Source organism: Polistes fuscatus, unplaced genomic scaffold (genome assembly GCF_010416935.1).
Source record: "Polistes fuscatus isolate 324 unplaced genomic scaffold, CU_Pfus_HIC Scaffold12, whole genome shotgun sequence".
Classification (NCBI taxonomy): domain Eukaryota; kingdom Metazoa; phylum Arthropoda; class Insecta; order Hymenoptera; family Vespidae; genus Polistes; species Polistes fuscatus.
The window spans coordinates 2763534-2783693 of record NW_025113020.1 but is presented as its reverse complement, the minus strand read 5'-3'; the positions used below and the strand labels follow the sequence as shown (position 1 = coordinate 2783693).

Sequence of the window (20160 nt, the reverse complement as noted above, 5' to 3'; positions counted from 1 at the left end):
ACTGTAACCATAAAGAAACGGTTTATGCATTAACACGTTGACGTACACATCTTTTGCTAAATTTATCAGAAACTTCTAACTTTTTCATTGTTACAAGAAATTAAATGAAAAAATAATATAATATTATATATTAATAATATATAAATTACAAAAATAGTAGACCTATTAGTTTTATACGAAACAATTATCATATTGTTTGCTTTTTAATAAAAATATAAATGACGGTTATGTCAACAACTTTTTGAATTTTAAATTTATTTGCAAACCCTTTCAATATTTCGTACAGATTTTATTAACAATTTTTTGCAATTCCTTACTCTCGAATTTGTTCAATTTTCCTGAATGTGGTTTGTCATTGTCTCAATTTTGTTATTTCTAAATATTTTAATTGTTTCAACAACCGCCCCTTTTTTCTTTCTTTCTTTTTTCTAAAAAAAAGAAAGAAAAGAAGTTAAAGTGGCTTACATAGCTAGATACATTTTATCACGTTCCATTTCGATAAAAATGAGATTATCTTGTACTTAAGATATCACAGATAAATTTTTCAATCATGAGTAATATCCTACTTACAATTAAATTTATAAAATTTGATAAAATAAAAAAAAAAACGAATTATCAATGCAATCATATTTAATCTGACGAAATTTTGCAAGCATCTAATAGATGAATGTATACAGAATGATAAAAAGAAAGGGTGCAATATTTTAAGGGCTTATAATACGTATCAAAATGAATAAAAAGTGTCTAATTAACATAAATCCTAAAATCAACTCTTTCAAAATAAATTAATTTTTGTTATTTATATCGTAAGCAAATCTCTAGGTAATCTACAGTCAGTTGCAAAAATATTCGGATACCGGTATAGATATGATTTTTATGTTTTGTATTTCTCTATACTTCCATCATTATCATAAACATTAAATTTGCTTTTTTTTTAAATGTAAGTTTAACAAACTGAAGTCACTCCTAATCTTCTGCATGCAACACTTTTCGAATTTTTTTTGAATATACAGTGATACCATGTTCTTCCTATACCATTATACGAGCGTACCAAAAATAAGGTGACAAGAAAAGTAAACCCAATATTTTATTCCATTCTCTTTCTTCTTTCTTTCCTTCAAATAACTTCAAATTATTCCTAATTAATCTTATTACCTATTACTATTGATAATCTTAAATAATAATACTTGAATTTATAACATATTTAAAAACTTAACTTTTTTCCTATTGTAACGCTCCCGCCCAAAACACAGATTACGTAAAATAACAAGAACAGAACTTTATTTAACAGCGCGGACTCTTACAACCGTTAAGGCCCTTTCTACAGTTTCCCGTATTACGAACACGTCCGTGCTTTCCGAGCTCCTGTCAAGTTCTCCCGATCAACAACTCGTTGCCTGGAAACGGCCTTCACGTCCTTTTTCCAAGGACGGCTCGAAACAGGCTCGTAACACTACTCCCCCTCTTCGAAATTTTCGTCCCGACAACTGCGGTCTTCGTTTGGCGCCCTAACTTTGGCTCAGAGATGTGATGTTCTGCCATGGCCTTCTCTTCGCCGTATCCCGACCTGGTATTCACCCGGAGCATCAACTCACTCCGCCTAGAGGGAAAACCATGGCGTAAAAACCCTTAGGAGGCCGACGCGCCTGCCAGCATCCTTTCCGATTCCTTCTTTGGCTCGACGTTCCCACGCTTCCACAGCCTCGCTCTTTCTCCAGGACAGCACGCCTTTCCCAGGACAGTTTTCTTCCCTTCAGAGTAGTTCGGGACTGAACGCCTTCCCCCGGGAAACCACGTCTTCCTCCAGAGCTCCATAAGGAACCTTCATACCCACCCTAAACGGAAAACAAGAACGGCAGAAAACTTCCCGAATTAAACAGCTTAAAATAAACTTAATTTTCCCCCCAAAGTAAACCTACGCTACTCTAGCTGTCTCCCCTTACTCTCTTCCCCCCTCTCCGTAAAAGGAGCAAGACGGTCCGCGTGCACCACGCGCTTTTTACCCCTACCAGACCTACCAACACTAAAAACTAAATCATTAATTTTATTAAAAATAAAATAAGGTCCCTCCCAATCACTCTCCAGCTTCTTTGCTCTTCCTTTTCCCGCCGAGGATTGTACAACCATACCCTCTGTCCTTCTTTAAAATCCTTCCTCTTGGCTCTTCTGTCATACCAAGCCTTCGTCCTACAGGACTTCATCTCCATCCGCTCCCTTGCGAGCGAATGTATCTCTTCTAGCTTCGACCTGAGCCTTGAGCCATAGGTCCCCGAAGAAACTTTCTCCTCTTCGCCCGGAGGACACCCCCGCAGCAAATCCAAAGGCAAGCGTAGCCCCCTTCCTCCCAGCATTTCCGCCGGAGTAAAACCCGTTGTCTCATGCTTCGAAGTCCGATAAGCAAGTAAGCACATCGGTATCCAACGGTCCCAATCCTTCTGATCTTGGCTGATATACTTGATATACTTTTTCCAAGGACGGCTTGAAACAGGGTCGTAACACTATTAATCATTCTAACCTCAAATTATAACACATCTCGCATAATCAATTTTATTGGCATACGGCACTGGTTTTTGAAACAAGTGATAGAGAAGGGGATACACGAACAAACTAAACTATACCATTCCATTAATTAATGACAAACTTCAATTTGATTGGTTGTACCCCTACAATCGTTTACGCGTATATTTATGAAGACTTTAATACTAAAAGGGTTAATGTAAACAGAGGAATTTATTTAGAAATACATTAGTTCAAGGTTCAAGATAAAATTATTATGAAAATAAGTAAACACTATCGCTAAGTCAACAAATATTACTTCGTAGATGCAAACTTAATGTATTTACAAATCATAAATATTCAATATGTCTTCCTTCCACTTGAATGCAATTCTAACATCTATGTATCGAAGATTGACATACACTTTCAAATATTCCTTGAACTAATGTATTTTTAACAATAAATAAATTCCCCTGTATAGATTCAATATGTTGTCAAAAGACTTGTTTACAATATCGAACGTTCATAAATAATAAAAGTTTATTTATATCGAAAGGATTGATTTTAGGATCAATATTGAATAAGCATTTTTTACTCGTTTCAGTGAGTACTATGAGTTCTTCAAATATCGAACCTTTTTTTTATCACTCTGTATATATATATATTTCTAATTATTATTTTAAATTTGTACAATTGTTAAAAAAAATAAATATAATTAGAAAAAACTATTTTATTAATCCCACTTATTCCCAACAGTAACTTGTCTTACGTTTTATTGTTAGTAAATTCCTCGTTGTTTTCTTTATCGTTATAATTTGATATCAACAAACTGCAATTAATGAACCTTATAATTTCGAAGCTAATTTTTTTATATACAATGCCTCATTTGTTTCAATATACGAATTAAGATACGGGCATACAATTCAAGTACCTTTTCTATTTTCTTACGTTTATGGTTCGAATTGGAAAACAGAGAATATGGGGGTAAAGGAAAACGAATAAATTAATTTACACAATTATTAAATAGATAATTTACGCCAGAAAATGTAAAAATGGATTTAATAATGGCGCTTATTTCGAAAGAATAAGTAATCTCAAGAATGCAATAGGAAACTTGTTATCATTCAATGCGTTACTTTTGGCACATGCGCCACACATTGATCACCCTTGGACTACATGAATTGATCCGCACGTTTTGAGAGACCTACCCGACGAGTGAAAAGAGTCTATCTTTATCCCAGTGTTTAAAATGAAAGATAGAACAATGTGCGGAAACTATAAAACAACCATAACTCAATCTGCTGTCCGCGTGGTTCACATATTAATCGACAAACCCTTAAATGCGGAACTACATACCTAGTCGTATTTTGATTTGTTTATTTTTTATCGATAAAACGATTAACACGACGATTTTCGACATTGTTTGTATGTGTATGTGTGTGTATAAGATAAGTTGATCGATAATTATTATTTATATTAATTTAAATTGTTTATTGAGCTTTTTTATATCTAATAAATTTGTAAAAGTAAGGTAGGTATCTGTAGGCACCTACGTAGATTTCATCCACGATTTTGTACATTAATGCACAACCGTACTTGCAAAGACCTTACACTTTATCTAATACTTTATATAATTACAAATAAATATAATTACAAATGAATTTAATATAAGGTCATAAATAAATAATTCTATTAAAAAAAAAAAATATTTTTAAATATTAAAATGTTTACTAATTAAAATTTTTGTTTAGTAACTATTTTTTTTCTAAACACACTTTACTTTTGTTTTAACCATCATAATACCTTTTAATAAACATATAATATTACTTTTACAATTAGTCATAATGATATCCAAATTACCCTTGATTTTGTATCTGCCATTCTCTTTAAAAAAAAATAATATTATATTCGTAATCAGCAACCTTATTAACCTCTATATATTAATTTTTAAAATGTTGAATCAATTTTTAATTAAAATATCCGTCATTTTATTTTTCAAAAAATATCAGATTCTTATCAGTGACACCAAAAATCTTTAAATACAAATTTTAGAAAGGATTCCATTACTTTTTAATGAAACAGTCCGCCATCTTGTTTTTCCAAAAAATAATATCAGATTAGTAATCAGCGTTTTCAAAAACTCCGATATAATAATTTTCAAAAAGAATAATATAGATTCATAATCAACGATCCCTAAACCATTAACTACAAATTTTGAAAAAAATAAACTTTCGAAACAATCTAAAAAAAAAATAACTTTTTAGGATTTGGGATCACTGATTAACGCGTTAGCCATTGCCTTTTTTCTAATAACCAAAATTAACTACCGGCCATTTTTTCCCAACTTCGTGAACCCCCTCCCCCCCCTCACAAGATCAATCTCTCTTATAAACGCAATATTTAAATATGCTTATTGTTTACAAATCTGATGTCTTTTTTTTATAATCATTATTTTTTACAAATCGTTATAAAAATATAAAATTTTGTAATAAAATACTAACGTAAAATTTTAAATTAGATAATAATGAAATCAAGCTTTTTCTAACTTGTAAATAATAATTAATCTAAAATTATCACCATTTGAAATAATATCAAATAATTAGTAGGAAGCCTTTATTTCTTCTTTGTTCTGGGGCTTTCACACTTTTAAATTTGACCTTGAAGGAGTGAAAAAAGTAGGAAAGAAAAACGAAATATATGGTATATATATATTGATATATAAAATGTATATATCTTCTTCTTCTTCTTCTTTCTTTAGTTTAGGCAAATTGCCTGTTCCGTAACGACGTATTTCTGCCTATTGCACTGCTAAATTGTCGCACCATCGTTTTCGTGGGCGCCCCGTGCTTCTGCGGCCTGCCGGTGACTTATCCCGTGCAATTCTGACAATTCTTCTGTTGTCCATTCTATTGATGTGTTCGTTCCATTCTTTTTTTCTTTTTAGTATCCACTCGTTGATGTTTTCCACTTTGCATGTTCTTCTTATATCTTCGCTTCTCTCTCGATCCAGTAATGTTTTTCCAACTATTCTGCGAAGCACTCTCATTTCGGTTGTCTCTAGTAACTGTTTCGTTTTCGCCGTGTCTGGTCGAGTTTCTGCGGTATGTGACATAATAGGTCTTACCATTGCCTTGTAAATTCTTGCTTTGGTCTCTATGTCAATGTTTTTGTTTCGCCATATTGTGTCATTCAAACAACCCGCTATTCTGGATGCCTTCATTGTCTGTTCTCTTACCTCTGCTTCAACATCACCATATCCTGAGATTTCTATTCCTAGGTACTTAAATCTCATTTCCTGCTGAATAACCTTCCCTTCAATTTCCAGTTTGCATCTTAACGGTGTCTTTGATGTTGTCATGCATTTTGTTTTCTGGGCCGATATTTTCATGTTGAATGATTTGGCTATGCAGTTAAATCGGTGTAGTAGACGTTGTAGATCATCCTCATTTTCGGCCACTAATACAGCGTCATCAGCATAGCATAGGATGGTTATTTCTTCACTGCCCATTTTATATCCTTTTAGCAGTCTTACGTTTCTTATTATTTCGTCCATAATGATGTTAAAAAGCAGGGGACTTAGGGAATCCCCTTGTCGGATACCACGATCTGCATCAATCGGTTCAGTCAAGGCGCCATTTATCTTTGCTTGGATCTTATTGTTTCTATAGATGTCCTCTATGGTCTTGATAAGATTGTTCGGAATTTGCCGGTTATAAAGGAGGTGTATAACATCCTTTAACTGCACTCGGTCGAATGCCTTTTCCAAATCAATGAAACACATATATGCTGGCCTGTTGTATTCAATTGATTTTTCTGTTATTTGTCTTATGATGAAAACCGCGTCTGTGCACGATCTGCCTGATCTGAATCCTTGCTGTTCGTCTTCTAGATTTGTTAAGCTGTTAATTTTATTCGTTATAATCTTTGTTGTTAGTTTTAATGAAGTGTTTAAAAGGTTTATTCCCCTGTAGTTTGTAGGCAGCTGTTTGTCTCCTTTTTTAAACATAACTATAGTTGTGCTAGTGCGCCATTCGTCAGGTATTTTGTGTTGGCATAGTATTTTTTGGATTAGGAATGTTAGTTGTTGTGTGAGACGTTGGCCACCATATTTTATTAACTCGTTTTGGATGCCATCTTGCCCTGAGCTCTTCCTATTCTTTAGTCTTTGGATAGCTGTTTCTACATCACTGGGCTCAATTTGTATGTCGCTTCTGGTTATTATTTCTGGCGTATTTAGTTCCGTTTGAGGTTCTTCTGATTTATAGAGCTCTGTTAGATAGTTAATCCAATTTTCTTTTGTGATCTGGTTTGTTTCTATCATTTCATTGACCTCCTTTCTTTGATTTCTAATAAATCGCCAGATTTGTTTTTGGAGTCCATAGAAGTCACTCTCCATTCTCTTCGAAAACATCTCCCAATGATGTTGTTTTGTTTGCCTTACTAATGTCGCTGTTTGATTCCGGATTCGTCTATACATTTCGTATGACTCAGGCGTTCTTAATGTCCTATAGTTAAGGTATGCCATTTTCTTTTTTTTGCATATTTCCTTAATCTCTGGGCGGAACCAAGGAGTTTTGATCATTCTAGCCCGGTTTTTTACAGTTCGTATTCCCAGGGCTTCATATGCAGCTTGTAAATGTATATATGGTATATAAAAATATTTTCTTTTACTTAAAAATAAATATATATAATGTACATCTTGTGCGTTTTTACCGCATTTGTCGCAAATTGCAGGATTTTAAAAAATCACCACATTCTCACAAATTGTAGGATGTAGTCGTTTAACCATGCGTGGTAGATTTAGTGTTAATTAATCATAGTAATAAACCTAGCTCTTAGGACAAAGTTTTTATGATAAGATGAATGGGAAACATGGGCCGTAACAAAAAATGAAGAAAATAAGTTTAGGATTTTGGTGAACAAAGTCCTCGGAAAAAAATTTGGAATCACAATAGATAAGCAGATTAACGAGTACAGGAAACTACATAATAAAAAAATTGAGGAACTTTATAAAGCACAGAACATTGCAGGAATAATGAAATCCCATAAATTAAGATAGGCATAACACTTTCAGCCAGAATAGGAAAAAAATAATAAAATATTAACAAATCATATATATAGTATCAATAATGATATGATATTTAAAGAATATTTTACACCATATAACTACAAACAAATAGGATGAATCCGTAGAAAAAAGAAAAAGTCATAAAAATAACAATCTATTCTTTTTATAATATATATGTTATAAAGAAAGTGGGAAATACAAACAAAAATAGCTCAATTCGATCAATAATTATGATCAAGACAAAATATAAATGAAACAAAAACAAAATAAAAAAAAAAAGACGTAATTTTAATGACAGTTTACCAATTATTATAAATTTTTTGTAAATTTGATCATTATTAGAATGTGTACATATCTGTATAAAAAAAAAGAAATATGCCATAATCTATGAACAACTTGCAATGAATGTTTTCAAAAAATTATAAAAATGGAAACAAAAACTCGCGTTGACTAATTAATTTCATGCAAAATATATACAAAAATTTGCAAAGCTAAGGCAATTAACTTTAAATATAGAATTGTTTTAAATTCCAGTCTCAAAACATTTACCCGATGTTTAATTTTTAATATTTAAAGTTATTATCCTAAATAATGAATCCAATGTTATTAAATAACAAAATTTCACATTGTCATACAATAAATGATATAAAAATATATGCAACTTAATCAATTTGTTCTTTTTTGTGTTTTATAGTGTTAATAGATTAACCAAATGAATGGTTCATTTGTGAATTTATGTGAAAAATATGTCTACAACTAAAATTCTTGATCATCTGACAAAACATCATCTTTTCGAGGAACATTTTTTTTATATGTGTACTTCAGATTTATTTTCTTAGTAGATGATTTTTTTTTATTATTGTTACTACGTTTACCTGACTGCGATACTTTCTTATTGTTTTTGTTCACTTTACGCTGATTACTTAATTGTAAATCGCACCTATATAAACGTATTTCAGCTCTTTTTAACGTTATTGGTAACTGTAAGGAAATAATGTCACGCATTTAGAATAGAAAAAACAACATAAACAATATTTTAGATTTTGTTATGAAAAAACAATTTTCGTTAAAAATACAAGATGGTAAAAAAGAGTCCAATATTTTAAGGCCTTGTAGTATTCACAGAAACGAATGAAACATGACTAATTAACGTGGGTCCTAAAATCAACCCTTTAGTTGTAAATTAACTTTTATTATTTATAAGCGTTTTATACCATAAGGGAGTCTCTTGGTAACATATTGAGTCTACGCAGAGGAATTTGCTTAAAAATACATTAGTTCAAGGAATATTTGAAAGTATATGTTAATTTATAATCTGTAGATGTTAAAATTGCATTGCAAATGGAAGGAAAACGTATCAAATATCAATGATTTGTACAACGTTAGCATTTACAAAGTAACTAAGGTATTTCTAAGCAAATTTCAACTATACATTCAATATGTTGCCAAGAGACCTGCTTACGATATAAATAATACAATTTTATTCGCACAGAAAGGGTTGATTTTAGAACTCATTTTAATTAGACATTTTCTATTCCTCTTGACAAGTATTATAAGACTTTAACATAACTGACCCTTTTTTTTTAATATCTTGTATAATTATTCAGACATTATTTAAATACCTTGATATTTTCATCTTTAGATGCATCACTTGCCTTTTTCTGTTTTGAGATTTTGGAAGATTCAAGATTGTTAAGTGATTCACACATGTTTTCTTTTTTTTCCTTGAAAATATATAAATTATTAAGTATGCAACTGTTAGAAAGGATATAACCAATGACAGTAGTAATATTTCATAGAACAAACTGTTATGTATGTGTGGTGTTTAAATATTTTTTATAAATTTAATTATAAAATATCTTACCATCATTTCTGGTGTAGTATTAACATCTTTAAAACGCTTCTTTGGAATGTTTTCTGTTGTGCAGACTGTGTCTTTATTTTTAGAAACGACACGTTCTCCTATTAATGTTATAACATATAATTGAATTTATTAAATATATAATAAATTATATATTTGTGTGAGAAAGTGTAATGAAAAATGTGTAATAAACAGCATACAATTAGTTGTGGCACGCGCGGTTGACTAAATGTTAAAATAACATAATAATAAAATATTTGTTTACCAATCCAATAATTTAATGGTGGGAATATCTTGCGTCCTCTTGAACTTGTAGTGACATTCAATTTATTTGTAATTTTATTTTCTTGTCTTGTTACTATTTTATTTGTATCACCTAAAAAAAAGTTATATATATATATTATAAACTGATTATTTATTATAAATCATAAAAGGAAAGAAGAAAATCATTTATTTATATGTTATTAGTAATAAAATATTTGAATACCTTCTTTATACGATTTCCACATTTTGCAAAACTTATTTATATTTAATGGACATCCATGGAGACATTGCTTCATTAATTTTTTTGGTACAACTAAACATAATATAAATTTGTAACATTATATGTAAAAACATAAGTACAATCATAACTTTAAATGTGCTTTTAATTTTACCGTGTTTAGAATTATGCAAATTTCCAATAAGTTGATAAATATCTTGATTTATATCTTTGATTAAAGTTGCCGATAATCGTTCATGAATAGGATGAGTTATAAACTTTTTTTTAATTACATGGCCAGCATCGCTATATAAATGAAAATAACATAAGTCATGTATCAATTAATAAGATGAAATGCCTCAAAAAAAAAATCCTTACGTACTTAAGCAATTGTCCTTCAAAAACCAAGCTGAATCCATTAGTAAAAGTAGAATCAAATATAACTTGTGGTATCCAATCAGATAATAATTTTGGTTTTTTTAATTCCAATAAAGATGGACCTTTATTGGATTCAGTTTGAATATCATTACCTCTTGAAATTTGATGATTATTCTTTGTATTATATTCACTATCATAAATTTCATCATCACTTCCAACCTCTTCGTCAGATGTTAATTGATCTTCACTTTCATTAATATCTTTTGTATTATATAAAACGGGTGTAGATTCTAGTTTATCAATGGCTGTATTTTCATTCGCATTCGTATCATAGTAATTTTCCAAAATAGGACTTTTTACAATGCTTAAATGCTCTGATGTAATGTTCTGCTTTTGTTCCAACAACATCATTTGATTATCGTTATTACTAGTATTATTCTTACTAGCTTTGTTGATTGTATCAGGCTGATTCGTATCAACAAATCTTTTTACTATTTCTGGTATTTCTACGCTGCGTTCTATCACCTCTGTTTTATTCCAATGTTTCTTCTGTTTTGGTTCCTCCATGCTAGAATTAGAATTATTCGAAAAATAATTACTTTTTCTTTTATTGAATCCTTTATACATCATATTACCCCCATTTCTCTCGTCTGTATCTGTAGATTCTGACAGATCTACGTAATCATGACATTTTATATTACTTTGAATATTATTAAAACCCAAATCAAAATGCTGTGTTTCTCTGCCGTTTTTCATTGATTTTCGAAATTTTCTAGAACTTCGGGCAGTAGAATTATATAATTTTTTTTTTCTTCTGTAATGACGTTTATACCGTTCCACTAATACTTCCTTATCTGATAATATCTTGTCAGATATGATCCTAGGTTTACCCGCATAAGCATTACTTTCAAATCTTTTAGCATTTTCTTCATCTGATCGTTGTAAAATCATATCATTTATCTTCTCTGACTCAGTGCTAATATGTCTATTTTCTCTTACAGCTATCTTTGAATTTCTATGCATTTCTTCTACATTGTTCTTAGTGGAATCAGTTAATTCTGTTAATAGCGGCACATCGTAATTTCTTTCAAAGTTATTTATCACTTCGTTATTTTGTACTTCGGTGCTATTTGCAACATTGCATTCTAGTTTAGGCAACAAAATATTTTTATCAAAATCGAAAATTTCTATTATTTTAGAAATGTGTTCTTTAGGCACATCTTTGTTTAGTAGATTATTAATAATTGCATTCTGTTTATCTTTTAAATTGTTCATTTTCTTTTCTTTTGGAAGATGAGGTGATTGATTATCATTTATATTTTTATATTTTTGTAGATTTTCCTTATCTAAACTATTATTATTAATATTATATACATTTTGTACTATATTAGAAAAAGGTAAATCTGTCGAATTTTCCAGATAAGTTTTTTTGTATATAGTATTATCGTTCTTAACTTTTAGAATCTGGCCATTGCATTTTTGACCACAAAAAGTACAAGAATGTACTTTGAATTTAAAGGCATTTTGTGTTTGTCCTTTTTTCATATGTTCAAATGTAGGCCAATGAAAATTGGAATTGGAACCTTGCATAACAAATAATTTCCAAATATCTGTTACTTTTTCCCAATCCTCAGGAAAACCATTAAAGAATTTAAATCGAATATAATCCGGTAATTCTGAAACAAAACAATGCATCTATTAAAATCAAATTATCATTTTAGCCAAAAATTTCTAAAAAATGTTCATATCTTACCGTCCCAATAATCTACAAGATTTCCATTGAGATGATATATGTTATTAAAAATCGATTCCACGTTTGTGGCAGTCAATCTTTTATTTATAGGCTGACTGCGTACAAAGTTTCTGCTATATAAAATAAATATAAAAAATAAAAATTAAAAAGAAATGATAAGTTATTTTAAGATAATTTAATTTTTTCAATTTACCAATCTGAAGTTCCGACAATGATCAAGTGACCCTTTTTATCTAACATAACTCTCCAATTAAAAAAATATACAATTTGTCTTTCTTCAGAACTTTTAATAATCTCCGTTTGATTACAACTGTAGATATTTTTACGGTTGCTTTCATTTCTTACACTTTTGTCTCGCAATTTAACAAAATTTGTATTTTCAATAATTTCCATTGGTATTAAAGACAAATCTTGGTCCACTATAGAATCATTAATTTCATTTATCTGAAATAACGAAAAAATTGTTATCTTTAGCAGAAATTTCTTCATTAATTAATAAATTTATAGTAATCGAAGTAATCTTTCGTTCTTAGAGATTTTTGAATATTTGAAATCGTAATTGTTGCTTTGTGTATAATATTTCAATGTCAGTATATTTCACAAATTTTAGTTTACACATTAAGCACCAATATCTTTGATGTAGAAAGATATAAGAATGTTAGCCATTAATGACTGAACACAGCGTAGACGGTGAGCCTAAAACCAGTCCTTTGGAACTGCCACAGCGTTTAGTATGTTTAACCCTTTGCGGTCCTATGTCGAGTGTGACTCGACATCGTTTTTCGTTCTGGCACATCCTATGTTGAGTGTGACTTGACATCGCTTTTTGTTCTGGCACGTCCTATGTCGAGTGTGGCTCGACATCGCTTCATGTTCTGCCACTTTGTGTTCTTTATCAAGTTTCACCCGACTATGTCTCAATCTTACGTCTTATCATTAATACGTTACGTTAGTAAGGTAATAAATGTTTTCCAAAGTAAACGCTACCAAGCGGATAAGCGACTAGTAAAATCTGCGCGGACCAGCTGGTACGCACTTGTGAATCCAGCACGGACCTGCTGGAACGAAATGGTAAAGAGCGTTCGGTCCGCAAAGGGTTAAAGCAACAATTTTATTTTTTATCTAAGAAGTTACAGGTAAAGCATTGCAACTTACATTTTGTATATCTAGGATTTGTGGTATTTGGTTATCTTTTATTAATTTTTCCATTCTCTTCTGTTGATAAGGTATCAGAGAACGCAGCAAATTTTAAGCACGTTGGTCTTTTCAAAAATAATAATTCAACATCTTTTGTACAGCGAAGAACATATATCTTAAATGCATATATATATATATAGATATAGAAATGTATTAAAATTCAATAAATATATATAAATAAACATATTTTAATAATAATATATAAGACAAAAATTACACATAGATATAAATAAATATCAATAATTAATTTATTAATAATTAAAACATACCTTAATTGCGTACTAAATCAAAATGAGTGTCTTTATCATTAAAATCATTTGAAGATTCACAAGAACATCAGATAGTCGATATAACAACTATATATATATATTGTTTACAAACATGAGTTTCCCGCTTTATTTGGAGAGAAAAATTCACCATGGAATAAACTGTTTATATATAGGGAAAATAAATGCCCAGTAATTTTAATAACAAATCTTTGAATAAAATAATATCTTAATTAATTACTATAATATAATGTTTGCGTGAAATTTCTATTTTTAATACATTTGATTTGACTGAGAAAAAAGAATACTATAGTTATTTATACTGATGATACCTAACCTTTATAGCATAGTTGCAGTATGATAGCAACTGCCGCGACATCTGATGATAAATTTTTAAATACCGGTATTATTGATTTGTCATATTAAATTGTTAGAAATGTTAATGAAAATTTAGAAAAATTAATTTTTCGAAAAAATTAGATAAATTTATTCAATATAATGTTGAAAACTGAACACATTTTACACATTTTTGGAAAGAAATTAATGTATTTCAAAATTGTAATAATATTTTTTTTTCTTTTATTAATATGGAAATATACAATCAATTCTCAGCGATAATTATAAGTAATTTTTAATATGAATTTTAACAATATAACATAAATATTTGAACAGTACATGAAAAGTAATCCCATTGATCAATAATTTAATTCTAATTTTTTTTTGCAAATACTAAGCGTGCTTTTACATTTATTTTTGGATAGCATAGATTTTTTTCTTTTGTTTCATACGCGCGTAATACGCATATGTAATTTTGACCCTTTCATTCTTTCATGGCTGTCTACTAAACATTTCCGTTTTGCATATTTAATATATTTAATGTATTGACTAAAAACTAAAACCAAAAACAATTTATCATTCAGCTAATATCAGAATTGAAAAAATATATTCCAGTTGCTCGAAAATGTACGATGGCGGATAATTATAAGCAAAATTAATTATTAATCTGTATAATAAATCAAATAATATATTTTTATTTCAATTTATTGCATTTATTTCCAATTGTAGATGTGCCATTTTAACGATTTAATTATAATGTAACAATATATAGAATAATTTATTATTAATTAAAAACAAAATTACAGAAAAAAATGAAAAAAAAAAGTTTTTGTTCATCTAGCTTCAACTCAAAAATTATAATAGCTAAAAATTTGTAAAAATTCTGTGAGATTATTACTATTATAAAGATAAAGTTTATAGAGTTTCAAATTTTGTGAACAATTACTTTGGTCGGAATAAACAATTTATCTTACATAAAGCTTTACATAAAAAAGTATAGTACGACGACATTAGATCGGAAACATCTTACGTAAGATTTTTTTTCGTTACAATCGACAACAATTTTTAGTTTTTTACAATTATATCCTTCTTGCCTAGATTTGACTCTACAATAAATTAAAAAAGAATTCTTCGTTTATCAATAATAAAACGTAATTATTAAAAAAAAGGTCTTCGTGTTTTGTTCTTATATATTTTTCGGGCGACCGCTCTCTTCCATTTGAGCTACAGAGGAATCATAGTCCATCATCTACTACAAAGTTTCTTTTCATGTCTAAACGAATGAAAGGAATTGATCTTCTTCCCTTTCTTCAAAGACAGCCGATGTATCACAAACCACGCACCTCTTCTTATTGATCGTATTTTGACATTATGTATCAACGGCGACAACTTAGAAAGATGTCTTACAAGCGGTAAAGACACCAATGCCAGCCATATATAATTATGTAAATAACACACAGTTTCAACGACCTAGGATTGGGATTTTATGGCATGAGAAGTACTGTTTTCGCTGTCGTGGAATTGAAAATCTAGTATTTAAAATCACTATTTGAAAGACTAGAAACTTAACAAATAAAGGAGGAAGAGACATTTACAAACTAGGAAGCAGTCCTCACTCAAATTGTTAAGAAGACTGCATTAGTATGAGAAGGAAGGATAGAATGACATTGGAGAAAATTAGAGATAATGTACTAAGCATAGGGAAGGAGAAATAATCAATAGTTGTTTTGTGTATAGATAAAGAAGTATAATTTAGGAGAATTTTTTTATACTAAATAAGAATTATAAACAACTTTTACAATCAGCTCAAAGTTTAGATTCACAAAGTTAGAAATTCTATAGTAGATATTGAATAATGTATTCCGCTGCCAGGATTCGAACCTGGATCCTTTCACTTTCCGAATGAACACTCTACCATCTGAGCCACGAAGACCTATAATGAAATTAGTATATAAATACATTGATATGTGATACAATTTCCTAACATGTGTAATAAATCCTATATAATTTATCGAAAGATGTTCTTATTAATATCATAACTTATCGTAATCATATATTTCATTTAATAAACGTGTTTATTTTAAATAAATAAATTTTTAATCGAAAATAAGTTAAATAATACAATGTTTAATTAGGCTTTTTTATGAAATATCTTTTTTACATACATCAAAAGATCGTATACACATGTTTTATAACAAAATTATACTTTTTTTTTTTATTAAAAAATGACCTTCCTTTACCGAGAACATTGTGAAATGTTTCCCCTTGTACATGAGAACGTTTTTTGAGACATTTTTTTCTATCGTACGAAATAAGCGATATATTTAAAATGGTCTAGTTAGGTGAAAGACCCTGTATTTAATTAAAAACTATATGTATTATTATATATTTATATATAATTATATTATATATAATTATATATATTATATATGTAAGAATTTATTGTATAATGGTAATATAAAGTAGTATTTATTAAAAATAAGTAACAAGGTATAATGTTTGTAAAAAGAAAATAAAATGGTAAGTATCTATAATCTAATAATCTAATAATCTAATAATAAGTGTAACTCCCCACGTCCCGAAATCAACCGCAAGGAACACCCGAATCCGACTCGTCGTCGTCTATCTTGATCCTTCGCCGTTCCCCGTTGTCTTTCGTACCTCCCGTTACACTTATCACTCCTCAAATCTTATTCAACTCTCAGAAAAACGCAACCCAGAACAGAACAGAACAGAACGCACCGTCCTTCCCGTCGCCCACTTATATCCAACATCCCCTCCATCGTCTCCCGTTGTTTCTCGTCATCTCCCTGGAAACTTCCCGATCATTCCAAGCCACGCGCAAATGCTCTTCCGGTATTTCACATTATCGAGAACATTCGGGAGACTTCGATGTAGCGATACAAAGGCGACAAGTCCGGATGATGTAACCTTAAACCTATAAACTAACATTCCTTTCTAACGCTCTTCCTTTGTCTCGACCGGATGCATTCTTTTATTTCTTTCAATTACTTTCACACTCATACCATTCACACATTCATATCTACACTTCTTAATAATACAAAACCCCACATATATTATATTATATGTATTATTAAAGTTTGATGCAAAAAGAAATGTTATAGAAGAGTGTATGATTGGAAACGATCCTTTAATTCATATTCGAAATGCGCGCTTTAGTCCTGTAGGGAGTTTTGAAAGCTAGTGTTGTTCACACCTCTACCATTCGTACCCCCATTACGCCCGCTCTGCTGGGCCTGTCACCAAAAAACTTTCATCCCATTTTTTCACTGGACGCCTACGACGACACATATCGTAGACGACCAAAAACAAACGAAGAAGCGACAAAGAATCAACAAAGAAAGCGAAGTAGTACCACCATCCTTCATATTACCACAAACCTGACGAGAAATAAAATAAGCGAAGTGTACAACCACTCTTCCACGCTTCTATAAACAAGCGAGAGGAGGTAAGAAATCATTTTTGTATCTAACGAGATTGGCTAATGAGTAAGAGGTGATCCACGTGACTTTTTCCTAGCGAGCCAATAAAGTATTACACTTTTTATTGGCTCAACCACGTGTTTTATTATTTCTTATTTTAATTGAATCTTTTATCGTCCTCATTATCAGCTTATCACGATCACCAGAGGACTTCATGCTGGAGAAATCTGCGTACAATACATCTTGGTGCCTCCTGTGAGGTGTGAATTCCTGATTCCTGATCAAAAACATCTGCGTATACACGATATTTCTACGCCGAGAACATTTATTTCCCGAACATCCATTCCGTCAGTCATCGCAAAAGATCCGAAATCGAAGATAAGTAGATTCAATTATTCGTGTGTACGCTTATTCGTACTCATCTTCAGGCCATAATAAATACTTTACGTGAAATAACGTCTTCGAACCCCGTATCTGGACATACTTTTAGAATTTAATTTCTAAATTTAACCGAAATAATTCCGCTTTGTCCCCGGACAAAGAACGATAACATTTTCGGCGGTTCCGTCGCTTATTGTTAGTATCGATACATTCTTCAGAAACGGTAGATTAGGCAGCAAAGACGACTTGACGTCATAAGAAACGATAGACGCTGTATCCTTCCACAGGTCCGTAGACGCGTAATCGAAAACCCAACGCATAACAAAAAAATTATATATCGAGATTTTTGTATTTGCCATAAATTAAATTAGCTTATTTTCGCAGAATAAAATAATTAGCGCCGTCACAAAATGAAATCGAAAAAACAGCTCGGACGAGAGCAAAGAATTTTAAAGATGCGATTAACGTGTTTAGAAAAGGTAATTGAGGTAGGAAAATTAAGTACGGAAGATTTAATAAATCGTTACGAATTACTTACTAAACAATTAGACAAATACAAACTGTTGTGCGCTGATGGGGACTCAGAAGAGGAGGAGTTCAACGAATTAAAACAGATTTTAAACAGGTATTACGCGATTGGAAAGAGAATTGATGCGAGCAAAATGTCCGCGGTCAACACCACGAGCAAAATGGCCGCGGTCAACATCACGAGCAATATGGCCGCGGTCAACACCACGATCAAAACGTCCGCGGACAACAGCGTAAACACAAATACGACCAGCGAAGCCAGCGTAAACACAAATACGATAATCAAAAAACGAAGTATCGAGATTCCGAAATTCGATGGAGATATTGATAAATGGCTGTCATTTAAAAATTGTTTTTTAACCTACATAGACGCGCGTACTGATTTGTCCGACTTATGTAAACTTATATATCTTCGAGATTCCCTTGTCGGCATGCCGCTTTCAGTACTCCAGACATATCCACTAACCGGGGAGAATTATAAGATCTCGTGGGCATATTTATTGGAAAGATTCGACGTGCAAAGCGTACACTTAGCACGAGCACTCGACGCCCTAATAGACATTCCACGACTAGAAACCACGTCAATAGAAGATATAACGCAATTCGTAAATAATCTGCGCGCTCGCGTAAGAACCGTTAATTTTTTTAACAAACCATATGCCTTGCAAGTCCGTCTTGCCGAACGCGCTTTACCCCATGCTATTCTACAAGAATGGATCAAACGCATCGATTTATACGATTATCCGACCATCGAAAAACTTTGTGATTTCTTAACCGAATTCGAGTACCGTAGCAGCGCGTTTACGGATTTTTCATCGTCCACTAGAACCGAACGCAGCGCGAAACGTAAACAACCCGATAGGAGATCACCGTCACCGCGAAAACGACAGAACACTTACAATGCGTCTAGGTTCTTTACTAATGTGTCACCCAAATGTATCATTTGTAAGGAATTAAATCACGCGTTGTATCGTTGTTCCAAATACAACCGCATGACGAAATCCGACAGGTGGGAGGTGATTGAAAATCATAAATTGTGTTCAAATTGTTTGCGAAAACATCAAGGCCTGTGCAGGTCCTCTCGTTGTAAAATATGCAATAAATTACATCATACGTCATTACACCGAAACAATGATATATAGTTCGAATTCCGGAACTATATCTCCAACGAAAGAGGCAGTCACGTCAACGTCTCAAAACAGATCCAAACCGATATGACTAGTTCCAATATTTCATATCAGCGCACGAAGTATACCATATGAGAGTGTCGTTCGATGTGTTAAGCAACCTGCGATTGAACTAGATTGTAAACTTTGTTATAAAAAAATGACACCTCACCTAAACATACTACGAATGTTATTAATCGTTAAATTTTCAACGGGGAGAGTATGTACGATCGGAAACGATCCCTTAACTCATATTCGAAGTGTGCGTTCTTAATCCTTTAGGGAGTTACGAAGCACTAATGTTCACGCCCCCCACCATTCCTAGCCCCACTACGTACGCCCTGCTGGACCCATTACCAAAGACACTCGTCCTATTCATCCACTGGACACCTACAACGACACATCTTATTGTTAAACGATCAAGAACCAACGAAGAAGCGACGAAAAAGCAAACAAAGAAAAAGCGAAGTACTACGAGAGAGCGAGATGTGAGCCACGTGTCCAATTTTTCGTTTGATGCTATTCAATTGTATGCGAATTAACATCCAGGGTTTTTATGCCTCCAGGCTTTTCCCTGACAAGCCAATAAAATATTACATTCCTTATTTTATTTTCTTATTTTAATTGAATCCTTTATCTTCCTCATCATCAGCTTATCACGATCACCAGAAAACTACATGTTGGAATATAAAGAATAATAACAGTGGACAAATTATAAATGTTTGACTCCTCCCTCTCCTCGGTAAATATAATTTCAAGCTCAGATAAGAAAAGTAACTTGTTTATTATATTTTTATTGAATTGAG

General features: G+C 31.4%; 2 protein-coding genes across 8 annotated transcripts; one reads left to right on the top strand and one right to left on the bottom strand.

Annotated features, from left to right (window-relative positions):
- Positions 1-1259: 1259 nt before the first annotated feature.
- LOC122513517 (putative leucine-rich repeat-containing protein DDB_G0290503) lies at positions 1260-13867 on the bottom strand. Of its 7 annotated transcripts, none has more exons than XM_043629921.1 (12): positions 13504-13865; positions 13193-13349; positions 12653-13095; positions 12231-12481; positions 12038-12150; positions 10289-11960; positions 10082-10212; positions 9913-10002; positions 9691-9801; positions 9429-9526; positions 9187-9288; positions 7896-8545 (listed from the first exon to the last, which is right to left on the bottom strand). In XM_043629921.1, exons 4-12 carry the CDS (start codon positions 12428-12430, stop codon positions 8321-8323), a joined length of 2742 nt encoding a protein of 913 aa, XP_043485856.1. In that variant the 5' UTR covers positions 12431-12481; positions 12653-13095; positions 13193-13349; positions 13504-13865; the 3' UTR covers positions 7896-8320. The 7 variants fall into 7 exon arrangements, with proteins under 7 accessions (XP_043485857.1, XP_043485858.1, XP_043485856.1 ...); XM_043629919.1 differs by having other exon boundaries at positions 12664-13095; XM_043629920.1 differs by having other exon boundaries at positions 12664-13092.
- Positions 13868-16910: 3043 nt separating this feature from the next.
- LOC122513498 lies at positions 16911-19957 on the top strand. Its single transcript, XM_043629886.1, has 2 exons — positions 16911-17305; positions 17469-19957. Exon 2 carries the CDS (start codon positions 18071-18073, stop codon positions 19328-19330), a length of 1260 nt encoding a protein of 419 aa, XP_043485821.1. The 5' UTR covers positions 16911-17305; positions 17469-18070; the 3' UTR covers positions 19331-19957.
- The last annotated feature ends 203 nt before the right edge of the window (positions 19958-20160 follow it).